General features: G+C 40.7%; 1 protein-coding gene across 2 annotated transcripts in view; it reads right to left on the reverse strand.

Moving 5' to 3' along the window:
• The window catches only part of CLSTN2 (calsyntenin 2), a 694,230-nt gene that overhangs the window by 127,377 nt on the left and 550,842 nt on the right, over positions 1-16,011 (reverse strand). For both annotated transcript variants that reach the window (XM_048863731.2, XM_075132232.1), the window contains 2 exons: positions 14,275-14,470; positions 11,775-11,983 (listed from right to left, as the gene is read on the reverse strand). In XM_048863731.2, coding sequence (XP_048719688.2) covers positions 11,775-11,983; positions 14,275-14,470 — 405 coding nt within the window. The remainder of the gene's footprint in view (positions 1-11,774; positions 11,984-14,274; positions 14,471-16,011) is intronic.

Below are 16,011 nucleotides of genomic sequence, written 5' to 3' on the forward strand. Positions count from 1 at the left end.
TGACCAAAATTTGCAAACTTGGGCACCAAAATACATACATTATTTATGCACATAAAAAGTGGCTGATTATCAAAAGGTACAGAGAAGGCAGAGCTGCCTCCTTTAAACATGCTGGCCTTTGCTAATTCTTTTCATCAAGTTTAAACTTGAGAAAAAAACAACCCCAAACTGCTATACATACATGGCCAATTTCCAAATCCAGTCTTTAGTTCACAACTGTGCAGGAGACAGACCTTGAACCCACAGATAGTGTTTTCAGGGAAACTATATGCAAGTGCCATATTGGTCATTTGGCCATTTTGGTCAGAGTCAATCATTTCTGAGCACAAACAATAGCACGTACAGAACGGCACACACAGAATTAGAGCTCTTGCACTCTGGGGGAAGTACACTATCCGGGTGCATTGTGCTGTCCCTTCTCTCCTCATAGCAGGGGGAAACAGGGAAGATGATTGTGACCAAGTCACATTCTGGTTCCTGCTCCTGAGGCAGTGCAGTAAGCATTGCACTATACTGATCCTTAGTATTTAGCTAGGACTATATATTTTCCAAATGATGCATCTTAATGAAACCCTCATAAAACTCCTACAAAGTAGGCAAGATCATTATCCAGTCAATATCCCTCTCTGGTTAATTGTCCCTCACTTGGTTAGTAACCCCTGTAAAAGGTCACACTGAGCTTTTTCTGACCACTCTCTGACCTAAAAATAGCTTGCTATTTTACTTCCCCACCCTTATTGCAACTTATACTAAAACTATGTTATTGGTACATTTTTTTCACAGGTTTTGTCCATATGCAAAATACCTGTTTCCTTCTAGATCAACCAACCAATAACACTCAGGAAAAGTATACTCTAGCCACCCTTCACTGTAAACACAGCTTTACAAACCTCATCTAAAGCCCACTGACATCTCCTACTCTCTGCTGGATCTAACACCATCTTCTGGTCCACATCTTTGTGGGTTCCTTCAGTTTGTGCTAAATTGAATCTTGCTGCTCAAGCTCCCAGTGAGATACCCCACCCATTATTAAACCCCTTTCTTATGATTAAACACAAAAGAACACAACACCTTGTTGAATACTTGCAGCAATAAGTGTGACATTTCCTGTTTTGCTTTTGTCCTTCCTTAACCCCTTCCGTTCCAATTGAGGGTGAGGGTGTACACACTTCACAGAAAGGGGAACAGAGCAGTGCAGTGACTTGAAGGTCATGCAGGAAGGCAGGGACAGGATTAGAATTCCTTTATTCTAGACCATTGCCCACGTTGAAATGTATTCTGATATTCAGAACACTAGATTCTTCTATCCGATAAGAATGAAAACTCAAACATATACTTCTCAGTTATTTTTTGGCATTATAATGAGTATCAGGAATTCACTGTTTTTGTTTATAACTCACATTGCTTAGTGCTTCCTTAGTAGAAGTTCAGCGTGTTGGGGTGCCATTAAAACAACTAAATATCAAGGCCCTAAAAAACAAGCCCTTCCGAATAGTAACAGGGAAAATTACTAACCAAGTATTCACAAACACAAGGCTTTGGACTTGGAGTGACGAAAGTCCCCTGGAAACCCCATGTTTGCAGCAGATACACAAATGTTGACATTCAAGGGTCATAGTGTGCTCTCCAAACCCAAACAGATTAAGGGATAGAATTGGACACACTAAATATTCTGACTTATAATACCGAAATATAAAGATGATGAATTGTTAAATGGTAAGATTAGGATGAGTGTTGTTAGTTTATTTTAATAATTTGTAATTATGGATAATTTAGATGAGGTAATGGCTAGGCTAAAGATTTACTTGGTAGGGCTGTTTTGCCATTTCTTCTCCTTTTACATAAAAATTATTGATTTGCTTAAAATGACATTATTGCTGATAGGATAAATACAACATTGTGCTGGAAATTTTGAGATTAAAAAAACCCTACACAAACCTGTAATGACAAGAAGTCCTTTTACTTGGAAAAACTAGGGGCAGGATGACAAGGAATAGAAAGATAGCAATGGTTTAAACAGCAAAAATTGTGTAAATTGCAGGAAATGTATAAAAAGACTCAATGAACACGGCCCAAATTGGTGAAACTCTGGATCAGAAGCTGAAGGAATGGGACTGAAGGACAAGACCAAGGGGTCAAAGGAGGCGATGACGGCCATCATAGAGTACAGGAGAACTTCCCTGTGCCCTGGAATGCAGCAACTTGGGTCCTCTATATAATCTATTTATTGTCTGGCATAAACATGTGTTCAGACACTATAAGTGGTAATTCTGTCTTAAATTGTATAAATAAAACCAAAAATTGATTAAGCCTAAAATTGGGTGGATTCGTAAATCAGTTTCCCACCATTACATCCCTAAGAAGTGCAATGTTGCCATTATATACTTACTTGTGCATTTATTATCTGTTCATACTTTACTTACTGTCTGCATTTTATTATTTCTTTCCTGCATATTCCTTTGTGTATGCTTCTTTTGTTCTCTGTACCATTGCTTTACTCCATGATATGTGGAGATAATTCTCAAGACACTGAAGTTGGCTAAATCAACATTAGCAGCCTACAGGAATTTGCTTGGGATGATAGCTATAATGAAATACAAATACATTATAATGATTTATAAATCTCAGAACACAGTTATCTTCTAAGATTTGTACTCCTAAGATTCTGAATATTTAGGGTATTTTTTAATTTTAGAGGTCATTTGAATGTCTTCTACATATTACTGTGTAGTTTACTGATCTAATTATTCTGTGTGTTTCTGTTACATCTGCTGTTTGTAGCTTTATATTACTTTGTTATTTTACAATTTAATCAATGAGACTTTTTTTAATAAGCAAAGGGGAAACATTATAAATAGACAAAATAATGAACGGCTTACAGGTGATATAGTGGGAATTTCTGTTCTCTGTCTCATCCTACACAAACAAAGGGATAGTCAATGAAACTGAAAGGAAGGAAAGTTAAACCTAATAGAAGTAAATACTTTTCCACATGCTTCACAGAAAGCTCATGGAACTCATTGTAACAATATACCATTGAAGCCAAGCACCAAGCAGGATTCAGAAAAGGAATTAAACATTTATACAGGTAATAAGAATACCCAGAGTTATAATAATACATATTAAAAATAATAAGGATATAAACCCTCCTGCTTCAGAGCATAAACCAACCTCTAACTATTAAGGGTCAAATATTAGAAACTATTTATTGGGACAGGCTAACCCATAACTGCCTGTTGTACGGTTTCTTGCACCTTCCTTTGCAATAACTGATGCAATCCACTGCTGATGACAGGATACTGAATGAACTGGACCACTGATTTAATCAAATAGTGTCACAATAAAATGCCCCCCCATGGGGTCCCCTGGGTAAGCACCAGTGTTGTATATTGCTAACGCCTTTATATGCATTGGAAAGTATCTTGGGAAGGGTTGAAGGTGTAAGTGGGGAGTGGAAGATTCCTTTGCAGGTTATGAGAGGCCGAAGAGGGAGGAAGGGAGAAAGGAACGGGTTAACTCGACGATCCAGCTAGGCCCAAAGATAAGGAACGAAACTGCAGCCCAAGGCCAGCGTACACAAACAAGCTCTCTGCTGCCAAACAGCCAGAAGCCTCTATCTCAACCCCGGCCAGCCGTGAGAAAGAAGAACTGAGCCAGACAGAACTGAAGGGGTTGCAAAACTAGTAAGATTGCGAAGGTCAGTGAGTGGAAAAACAACAGTCATGCGACCCTGAAACCGGTGTGTTTTGGGGAAACTAAGGGAGCTGCGGAAGGCTGGTTTGGACTGGGGACGAGGGTCCCTGGACGAAAATGCCCCCGGAAGAACCCAGGGCTTAAAACCCTCCTGAGAGCTGAAGCAAGTCGGAGATTTACAGCGGACCCTAGATGACCTGTGCACAGGGCAGGACTCTCATCTACCCTTCCTCCCCTCTTCTTCTTCCCAGGGTTGGCCAGCCTTGTGTTGTGCATGTGTAAGTATAAAAGTGGGTTAGGGCTCAGGCACTAACACTTTCTTCCTCCCTCTGAGTGACGTGGGGTGCGTCCAGCACTCACCACTGTTATTTGGTTAATAAAGCTTTAAACTTAGTCACTTGGTGTGCTCCTTCATCTCCTCCCCTAAAGATCCTGCAGCCTCAGCCTGATCAACTGAAGCCCCAGGCAGATTGGTAACATAAATGTGTCACACGAGGGCAATTCCTGTGTTAGCACACCAGATGAACTAGAATTGCCCCTTAAGTTTTATCCATGCCTCCTGTGATAAAAAAAAGCAATTCATGACTCCTATGGAGGGTGAAAGGTTCTTTTTGCTGCATCAGTGGCCTCTCACCTCTACTATCTGTCCTGGGGCACAGGGGCTGAACTTTGAAATTGAAGTCTCTTTCCATCCTCTCTACAGTAGAGGGCTATGGGAGGCTGCATCTGGCTACCTGCTGGGGTATTAATAGGATTCCCAGATGTCCCAATTTTATAGGGACAGTCCCAATATTTGGGGCTTTTTTATATAGGTGCCTAATACCCCCCCACCCCCTGTCCTGATTTTTCTCACTTCCTATCTGGTCACCCTAAGTATTAGAATAATGCCTTGTGAGGAAGCAGAACGCTTTAATGGCAGTGAACACAGAGGGTGATTTAAAACACACACACAGAGAATTCATGATGTCTTAACACTAAATTCTCATCTTCTTCTGACAGCCCATATTCTATGTTCTCTTCAAGGACATGCGAGCTGGTGGAGACTACGTTGTGGAGAGTCAAGTTAACAAAGAAGCCAACAGGCAGCTACAAGCTGCACAGCTTTCTAAATCATATCTTACAGTACTTTTCATATAAAGATCTGAAAATGCCTCACAAAAGCAGAGACTATTTCTACACTATGAGCTTGGGGGTGGGATTCCAGGCTCATGTAGACATACGTGTGCTAGGTCTCATCAAGGTAGTGCACAAATAATAGTAGTGTAGCAGCAGTGGCATGGGCTAACCACTTCAAGTACGTATCCCAGGATTCAGGCAGGTTTGTACTCAGGGCAACTAGCTCATGTTGCTGCTGCTGCTCCCCATGCTACTGCAGCTAAATTACTATTTTTAGTGCACTAGCCTGACAAGCGCTAGCACAAGTATGTCTACATGAGCTGGGAATCACACCCCTTGCTCGTAACGCAGATGTAGCCACAGAAGTGAAGTGACTTGCCCAAGTTTACCCAGTAGCTCAGTGGCAATGCTGGAATAGAACCCTGGTCTACTCACAGCCCCGTGCTCTGTTCACCAAACCATGTCCCCGGCCAAATGAGGTAGAAAATGCAGTAAACATAAAGTTCTGATAAAACCTTATTTTGTGACAGAACTCTGCATTACAACATAATTGTTACTAATATTGTCTAATTTTATTTTAAATAAATAACTATTGAATTGGTCATTGAAGATCTCTGCTAGGAGGAAAACTCTACTAGGCTGCATGCCACAATCAGTTTTAAAAAAAAGTCAGATCTTGTGCCTTCATTTCCAGTTCTTCATGCGGACACGCATGAATTTGCCCCTTCCTGTTAAGTGATTTTATTTTATGGCCAGTAGTTCATTACCGACAAAGTTAAGCTCATTACATACAAAAAAATCCATTTTATGAGCATTATGGTCTCATCACATGGATGGAATTTTATTCAGCAGAAAATTACAGACACACACCCAAGCCATTGTATGTAAGGGATATACAGAATCAGGCTCTCAGCTGGTGTGAACTGGCTTCACCATAGCTTCACTGACTTCGATGGAGCTCTGATGGTTTACACCAGTTGAAAATTCAGTGTGTAGTATTCCGTCCCTTGGGGGACTTGGATCTCACATGGCAAATGGCACCTCGTTCTTCCCAAGGTTTGATTGAACTGGTAATTTCAAAGGTGGTTTAAAAGAGAGTCTAATGATTAGATTAACAAATAAATTTGCTAGTCTCTAAGGTGCGACAAGTACTCCTTTTTTAATGATTAGTGGTTCCTAACAACCCTGCATCTCACACACACACCCCTCTTTCATCTGAGAAAGGAAAGGTATCACACAGCATCTCATAAGCACTGAATACACATTCCATAATCCTGAGATTCATCACAATACAGTTAATAGACTCAATGCACCTCTCCTTAAGTTAGGTCTGTGCTACCTAGCTTATGATCCAAATCAGGATCCAAAACAAATTCTGCTCTATTGGATATTTTCCCAATCTATCTCACAGATGTAGTGTCTGTGACACTCCTTCATACTTCCCCTTTGCATTTTTCAAATACCAGATGTCATCTTGGATCTTTTTACCACAAATTTCATCTCTGCTACAAAAAAGAGTAGACACAATGGGCATCTCTGGATAGACTGGGTGAACATTCTAAAGATAATTCAATGACTAGAGTGAACTCTCTCTCTCTCCTTTTCTACCAATAAACACTGTTGCCAATTCTTGCAATTTAATCATGACTGTCATGGTATTTGGTGTTTACCGTTAAGCTGCAACTCCTGGAATCATGTAATTATTTGAGAATGTTTCATTGTTTACTTTCTAGCCCTCTTGCTGTGGAGAAAAACTTGAAAACATGAGGCCTAAAAGCTTAAAAACCAAAAATCAAATACCTCCCCCCCAAATTATGATTTTTAAAAGTCATAATTTTTTGCAGCCTCACTTTTGAATGCTTTTGGCTGGGAATAATGAGTAAAATTACCTGTGATTTAAGTGCCCTAAAATAACCCATTACTTGGCTAGTAAGAAAAACTAACGGGGGTAGAAAGTGGTGAGCAACAAGCAGCTCACCATGCAATTTTTAACTACACCACTCTAGCGGCTTGCTTTGTTGTTATATATTTACCTGGGTTTCTTGCTTCTCCTGTATCCCACTCTGGGAAATTTACACTACCCAAGTACTGTTTGGCTTGGGTTTCTTTTTTGCTGAGCATGGAGCAATAACATACAAGCACCATAGCTCAGCCTATGAAGGAAAGCGTGACTAGAGTGACTGTGTGATATGTGTCAGTGCAGAGAGTTGTAATCTGCTACTTGTTTATGCTGATGGCAGGTTACAAGTCTCTGCAGTGGCATATTTCTGCTGTCTGGTGTTTTGGGAGGCTGGAGTGAAGGCTTTTCCTATGCCCTGCCCCACAGACGGTCACATCCTGTCCACTGTTAAAACTTCTTTCTGGCAATGCAGAACTGATTTAAAGCTGAGATACATGTTTTTGTTGTTGGTGGTGGTGGTGTGCCCCAATTTCTCCCTGTTGGCTGCATAGAATAGAGGTGTTCTCCATTTTGAAAGCAAAGCAATGATTTTTCATGGGAACAAAATATTCAGATGTTTCTTGAATTAGTCAGGTACATGATACTAGGCCTGTGTAAAAAAAATGAAGCCTCTGCAGTAAGCGCGTAAGCTGCTGTGTATTGTCTGGCAAAGCCATACATCAGGGGGCGGGCAACCTTTTAGAAGTGGTGGGCCGAGTCTTCATTTATTCACTCTAATTTAAGATTTTCCATGCCACTAATACATTTTAACATTTGTAGAAGGACTCTTTCTATAAGTCTTTAATATATAAGTAAGCTATTGTTGTATGTAAAGTATATATGGTTTTTAAAATGTTTAAGAAGCTTCATTTAAAATTAAATTAAAATGCAGAGCCCCCTGGATTGGTGGCCAGGACCCTGGCAGTGTGAGTGCCATTGAAAATCAGCTTGCATGCAGCCTTTGGCACGCATGCCATAGGTTGCCTACCCCTGCTATACACTGTTACAGATGCAAGTGCTATGGGATTTTTTTCATATTTTTGTGAAGATGGGGGGTTGCACGTCCTAGATTGTAAAACAGCGTCTTCTCTGCACAGAACTCATATATTTGGGCTGAGTACAATATATAGGTTTTGTTTCTTAGGGTCTGATCCAAAGCTCATTGTAGTCAATGAAAAAATTTCCATTGGCAACATTGAGCTTTGGATCCCATCCAAAAAGAATAGCTTCTAAAAAAAAATTCCCCCCTGCTTACCATTAAATATGTGAAATACTCATCCCTTTTGTAAAGCATGACAACAGGTTTATCCATTAGAACTAAAACATCTGGACACAGTTTGTACATTAAGCAAACCTATATGTGAACACTTAATTAGCACAACACACCTTAATAGGCACAGTTGCAGATATCTCCTAGATCTTATTTAAAGCATCCCACAGCTAAATAAATAGTGGGGCACAGATGCTAGAACTAGGGGTTCTGGTGGTGATGACGCATCCCTTGGTTTGAAGTGGTTTGCATCATATATAGGGTTTACAGTTTGGTTCAATGGCTCTCTAGCACCCCCACTATAAAAATTGTTCCAGCATCCCAGAACGTGGACTCTACCCTGAGCCCTAATGCCTACACAGCAATTTTTAGCCCTGCAGCTCAAGCCCTGTGATCCTGAGTCAGCTGACCTGGGCCAGCTGTGGCCATGCCGCTGGTTTTTTACTGCAGTTTAAACATACCCTTCATGTCCTGTTCAGTAAGTCAAACTCCCTTAGGGCTTTCAACTCCCAAAGAAGAGGGGAAGGGGAGATCCCAGTCCCTGCTGCTAGAGCAGCCTTCACAAAGCCATTGCCAGTCCTGGCACAGCTCTCACCTTGCTTCCTGGTGCCACATGCAGTTCATTTCCCCTTTCTCTTTGCCTACCAGGGTCCTTTAAACTGTTCCTCCACTGGGAGCATACCATGCGCCTGTTGAGGAGAGGGGCCCCCAGCCCCGTATTCCGCCTTGTTCAGTGTGGAGCCTGTAGACCCTGTCACATTACCCAACAATCCTGACATTCCTCCTTATTCACACCAACCATCCAAGCACTACACAGCTACTTGTTACACCACTTTTGAAAGATAATGGATAAAAACTGAAACCTATAGAATTTCCTAATATCTCAAACTCGGGAAATAGAAATCAGTAAATCTGGCAGAGTTGGAGGGAATTGCATGCACATGCCTATCTCGCTGTATAAAATCTCCTGTTCTAGCACTCTCTCTGAGAAAAGATTACTGCGCCAATTGACTCCCATTTACTTGAACACAATCATAACCATTATGATTACGCCTCCATATGATATCTAAAATGCTTGCTATGATGATATTATAATGGGGGGGATTCCCCCCCTCCCCGCATGCCATTTACGTTTTTATTGATGCTAACTGGTGATTATCTTTTGATGCTCAGCTATGCATTATGTGAAAGCAGCACAAATAAAGACAAATCAGTTTTGAACAGGGGAAAGGTTTTCTCTAAAGCATCCCAGCATGAAAATGGCTGCTAGGAGAAGACAGCTGCTTTCCATATGTAATTTTGCCAAAAATCAGATTAAACTTCAGAAAAAAAGTGCTCTCCTCCTAAACACAACATGGATTAACTGATTCCGTGGGGCAAGATAAGTTGGAGCTCACATACGACACATTTCTTTGTAGAGTTTCTTCTGAGCACAGACATTAACCTTTTTTTTAAATTACTTTATGCAAAAAAAGTATTTTTTGTCAAGATCAATAGCAAAAAGTTGATAAAATGTCAATGGCCAGGCCTGGATGTTTCTTGAAAGATCTCAGCATGATGTCTCTCATGACCTTAGGGTAACACAACTGCTCAGTTTTCCATCATAGTTCTCTTCCCTCAAGAATGCAAGAGGTAGCACATTTGATCTACAAGGCGATGCCAGAGTGGATCTGCTGAAATACCCTACTCAGAGAGCTGCTGGTTTGTATTATATGTGCAGCGGGGGAAGTCTTCAAAGTGTTTTAATGTGACCCTGCCACCCGCAACTCTGGTGACAAGTGCTGTGTTGCTCCCCAGTGTGAAGTGGACTGGAAGTTGCAAGAAGCTGACAAGCAAGTAGGGCAGCCAAGGGTCGGGCTGCGGCATATGGAAAACATAAAGTGTTTTTTCCAGCGTAAACTAAGGTATTTTTTCATAAAATACCTTTTCATTTTGTTTTTATATCAGCAAATATGTACCAGGAAACCAATTTAAACCTAGGACTAGAGGGCGAATTAGTGTTTGCCCAGAGCCGTCTTTATTCCTTGTTACTCCACAAGGAAGTGCGCTTCAGTTCCACTCATCAGGGACCACCAGTAGAGAGGTGAATTAGTCATTCTTCCTGCTGATCCATGCCAGGAAAATCTGGGCTATCAGAAACACTGGGAGCAGGTGCTCCAGTCAGCGTTTAGACCTTGATTCATCAAGGTTCTTAAGCATGGGACTAACTTTAAGCAAGTGAGTAGTCCCCTTGACTTCAGTGGTATTACTCCCATGCTTAAAGTTAGGCATGTAGTTAAGTAATTTACTGAAGCAGGACCTTAGACACCAAGTTGATAGGCACTGTGGGTAATATTTTCAAAGGTACCTAAGCCACTTAGGTATTTTTGAAAATGTGATTTAGGACCCTAAAGTATTTAGGCACATTAAAAACGTATTAGTCTTTGTAAACATCTTGGATTAGAATCCACATTTAGGGGAACAGAATTGAACTATTTGATAAATTGTTCCTCCTTCCTGGAACATTCTATTAGGACTTTAGTAATGTGCAGGACAAGATTAAGGTAGGCAAACCACTGCTCAAAGCAGGGATGCACCACCCTCACTGGAGATCATGGATGCATAGTGCCTGCCTGCTACACTCTTCCAAAGGATGCACAGTGTCCTCCCCTCTCTTCCCTGCACATGAGGTCATGTCTGCTGGCTGGTGCAGAGAAGAGCGAGGGCCATACCCCCCATTTTGTTTTTCCACGCTTTTTTGGGAGGCCAGCACCAGTGGTGGCACTAGCTTCACACAGTCCTTGTGTCCTCTCTTCCCCTTGTGCACTGCTAGTTACAATCTAGCCCTACACTAAAAAACCATACAATAATAAACCTCAAATGACAGGATGAATAAAGCAGCATAATTATATATACAGAATACAGATTTTTATTTATTGCAGCTAGACTGCTCATGGGAGAGAATATATCTCAAGGAGGCAAGATTACATGGGGTCCAAATTGGTTTTATCATGAATAGTGCCACAGAAGAACTCAGAAAAAAAATGGCACATAGTAGGCTCAAGCTATCACTGCTACAATGCAAGCCTCAACAAAGCTATCTTTAAAAAAACTGATTCAATCAAAAACTAGAATTTCAGGCCCCTGGTCAACAACCCTTACACTTTCCCCCAAGATCCTTCTCCCACTTGTGCAGCAGAAACAGTGCTGTTCCACTGTATTTTGGTCCTGTACTTTCATGGATTTGCAGGCTGGATCTGGCCCTTCATGTCTATATTGTAGAGAGATTTTAAAACTTACTTACAGAACACAAAGTAGTAACAATACATAGCACTGACTGGAAATATCACTTTTAATCTTCAAAGTGCCTTTTCAGCATTAACTAAAGAATTCCCACTACCCTAGTGAGTTGAGTAAGTATTATTAGCTCAGTTTTATAGAATGGGAAAGTAAAGCAGAGAGGCCAAATCTGGTCTTAAAAAAGCAGAGCACATAGTCTGGCGTAGCAGCATTTCCGGCATCCCACAATGTTGTACAATGAATTACCAACTGGTAGTGCACTGAGCCTACGGGTGTGGAAGTATTTAATGCAAAGACTCAGGCACACAAGTAATAAATATTATTTCAATTTAAATTCAAATCCTCAGCTGATGTAAATCAGGGTAGCTCCATTGTCCACAGGACCCACTATTTAGCAGAAATCACTGCAGCTACGCTGACATACACCAATTGAAGGCGTGGCCCAGAATTCCTAATTGCATCTTGCCCAGGACTCACCATTTCTGTCAATGGCAAAAGGAACATCCGGGGTGACAATTTCATAATTGCATATCTGGCTGTACTGTGGAGAACAGTCCTCATCCACGGCTTCCACCTGCAGTATACTGTCATAGATCTTTCCCTCTGTCACTGTGGTCTTATACGAGGTCTCTTTGAAGGTAGGTGCAAACTCATTAACATCCTTCACCTGGATATGGACCACTGCCCTAAAAATATAGAAACAAAGAATTTGGAGAGAGATATCCATTCATCTTGACTTCAAACTGAGATGTCAATCTCCGTTCATTATCCAAACACATGACAGATTAACACCAAAGAGGGCTTGGAAAATAAAAACCTATGCACTGTGAGTAAAGTGCTCTTGTATCATTTTACTTCGTGTTTCATTTCCATTTTTAATCTGCACTACTTAATACTTTAATATGACATTTCTGTTACGAAAATGTGCAACAAAGTTATCATGGAGAAAGCCTAATTCTCCTCTTGCTTAACACCAGTGTAAATCAAGAGTCAGTCAGTGGAGTAAACCCTTTGTAAAAAAAAAAAGAAAAAAGGCATAAGAGGAGAATCAGGCTTAAAATGCTCCCTTAGACACCAATTGCTTAGACTCTGAAAATATAAATATCTTGAAAAATCCCAGTTACTAAGTAAGCACCTTCCCTTCTTTCCAGGGCAAAAGTTAATTGTTTATCCACTCCCTAAGTTCCTAAAATACTCCAGATTCCATGTTCATTTCCCCAGATTCTTGCATGACATTTAGAGCTTGTGAAAGATGCTGCATTGAGAGCAATAAGGGCTGAATTCATCGACAGTATTTAAAAACAAGTCGTACATGGGCACTGGTAGGGACATCTTTCTCTTCATACCACGTGACTGCACCTGAGCCTTGTTCTGGAAGGCAGTGTGCTGCAACCCTCCTCAGAAGGGCTCAGCTCTAGAGATTGGGAGAGTAGTTCAAGTTCCACGTTGATTCAGCGCTTAGCTGCTCCGGTGACTGACGATTATACAGCCCTCTGGCAACAAGTGTGACGCTGGATTGTTGTGTGATGTGGATATCTGTTAATAGGACCTGAACTAGGAGCACCAACTCATTTCACAGATAGCTAGCCACTAATCAACCATCTTCATGATTATTACTTAAATTAGAGTAGACCCTAGCAGGCCCAGCCAAGAGCACGCCCCCTTTGTGACAAGCACTTGACACATATGAGACAGTTCCTGCCAAAAGAGCATACAATCTGAATAGACAGCGATGGAAAGGGAAAAGAGGGATAGAGAGGTGAAGTGACTGTTATACAGTAGGTCCGTGGCAGAGGCAAGAACAGAACTCCAGCTTCAGTTCGGTGCCCAATCCAGTACCCCACACTGCCCTGCATTAAATAATAACAACTTCTAGTCACAGCTAACCAGACTTGGTTTTGATCACAGCCAGACCACAAAGTCCCAAAGTCTAATAACTGCTAGACTGCTACTGAAGTTTGAAAGAGAGAGACCATAGCATTTCATATGAAACTCCCAAAATTGTTACAGTGGAAAAACTAGCTGTGACTTGAAACTTGTTCTATTTTTCAGGTTGTGCCTTAAGAAAAACATGATTAAAAAAAAAATAACAAACCCACCCCCCCCCAAAAAACCAGATCATGATGCAGCTCACATTATATAGTAAAATAAATTCTTAAATTCCTGTATATCCGATATAAACAAAACGGTGCATTGTTTAAATGGCTCATACAGTAAATTGGGCAGTTTATATGGCAATTTCATGGTCTGTATCAGGGCAAATTTCATCTTTACTGACAATTGGTTTCATGTATCAGACAAAAGGCAGCACCATATCTGGGGCATTGGTTCTATATTGTCTCAGTAAAGAGTGCCACCTACTGACCCACCAACAACACTTCTTGCAGCCTCTGAATCTTTGGAAGATTCCCACCAAATGCTGAGCCAGGCAGGTCTGCTGAGCTTCTAGGGGCTAATAAAATCTCAGTGGAAAGGCAATAAAGCTGCAGCACATAAATGAAAATTAAAAAAGGTGATTTTCCCCCCTCCTAGTAGCTCTTCTCTACCATTTGAAATTGGCTGAATAAAGTTAGAGAAAAATAAATTCAGCATAGTTTGGTTACATAGATATCAGTTAATTCTAGTTTCCAAGGCTCTGATTATTTGATTTAGCTGATCTGTTTAATGTGGGAAAATATTTAGTATGGAAAAAATAATTTAAAATCATTATTTTATTGTAGTCCATTTGATCAGTAGTTCTATTAAAACAGTTCCATTGAAATTACTGAAAATCAGGTCAATTTGAGTGAAATGTTTTTTAAACCAAAAAAAAAAAAAAAAAAAGACACCAACAATGCACAATCAATTCCAGTGATAAAGCATTTTGTTTCCATTTGCTTCCCACAGACTATAGCATAAAAAGCTCTTCCACCTGAACTACATCTTTGAGTAAATACATGCCACAGCCAATGCATTTTTTTCCCTTATTGTCACTCACTTGTGAGATTTCTTCCAGTTTGTTCCACTAGGTCCCGCTCCACAGTCGTATGCCTGGATGATAAATGTGTACTCCTTCTGCAGTTCACAGTCAATTGGACTTTTTGCTCGGAGACGACCTTCTCCAGATGTCTTGTTTAGCACAACAGCTTCAAAGGGCATTTCCTGTCCATGGATTTTAAAAGCACAGATTTCGCCTGTAACGAATAAAACATGGGGAATATTATTGTTGGTTAGAACCGATTCAGACATGTTTGAGTGACATCTGATGTGCAGGCAACCACCTGTATTTCACAATCTGTGACAGATAAGTGATGTGGACTATTCGCTGAACAGCATACCATCACAAACTACCACTGAAATAAACAGAACCTCATGTAAATGAGTGAGAGGTAAAGGGACAGGCAGAAGGAAAAATAGAGAAAGTCTTTATACTAGGTCTCATCTTCTTTCGTTGCTATTCTTTCTTCTGACACCCGCACTGCCTCTGTTCCAAGTGGCAGCATGTCGATTTCACCAAATTGTTTTGGTTGGGGAAAAAAAAAATCAGGGAAAACAAAACCCAAACATTTCATTTTGAAATTTTTTCCAATTTTATTTCAAAATTTAAAAGGTTAAAAAAGTTCAAAATTGACACGAAATGTTTTGTTTCAGGTCAAACAAAATGTGTTGCTTGACGCAAAGTGATTTTTTTTTAACCTGCCAGTGAACTGAAAAATGTGCACTGCTCTACTCTCGGTACATTGTAAGTGTAACTTGTTCTATTTACACATATATACCAGTTCTGGAACAGAGGCAGTCACCTCTTTTCAAAATCTCAGCACTCACCCAAACATCTTATTCCCAGGAAACTATACTGTCCCAAGACTTACTTCCAAATATAGAGAATAAAAAGAGAACCAACTCTGTGCTATTTGCCACAGCTTCTCTCAAAGGACTACTATATAACAAAACTGACAAAACAGCATAGACTAAAAATTGCTTGCTTACTAACAAAAAATTGCAAGAATATATGTAAGAGCACCATCTGGTGACTCTTCCTATAACATTTTTAAACACACTTTTAATTAATGGCAAGTAGGCTACACTATGGCTCTTTGCCCATTTCACAGGTCGTCTATAGCTTCAACCTCTGTCTTGACAAACATGCCGCAGCTTTAGAGTGTAATCATTATGCTTCACCTCTGTAGGTAGGAAATAAGAAAATGTGGAGGCTATTGAACATTGTAAGGGAGGGTGTATTAGAGTCTGGTACTGTGGATTTCTCTACAGGATCAGCACCAGTTATTTAGCATTTGTGTTCATCCATACTTATGGCACAGCAGGAGAATACATACAATACATGTTTAGTTGGGGTCAGTGGCCCCACCACCTTACACAATAGCATGGATGGGATGCAACTTCTATACGAGTACATAGGCTGGAATGGTGGCTGCAGGTAGCCTGCACAGCTCTCATGGCCCTGGGCTGAACATAAGATTTCACCTTCCCAGACTCTGCTTGCTCCGCCTGCAAAAAACCTGAATGTTAGGGCTTTATGCAGGTGGATTTCACCAAATGGTCAAATCCCAAAAGGGGCTAAGTATCTGCATTTCGGTGTATTACTGTGGGAGTTGTGGGTGCTCAGCAATACCCAGGATCAGGCCCATTGCTGTGTATGAACTGTAATGGTATAAATAAAGGGGTGAAATTAATAAGATGCCAAGGATGATGAAGCTTGCTGAGTGCTGATCATGGG

Source organism: Caretta caretta, chromosome 9 (genome assembly GCF_965140235.1).
Source record: "Caretta caretta isolate rCarCar2 chromosome 9, rCarCar1.hap1, whole genome shotgun sequence".
Taxonomy (NCBI): domain Eukaryota; kingdom Metazoa; phylum Chordata; order Testudines; family Cheloniidae; genus Caretta; species Caretta caretta.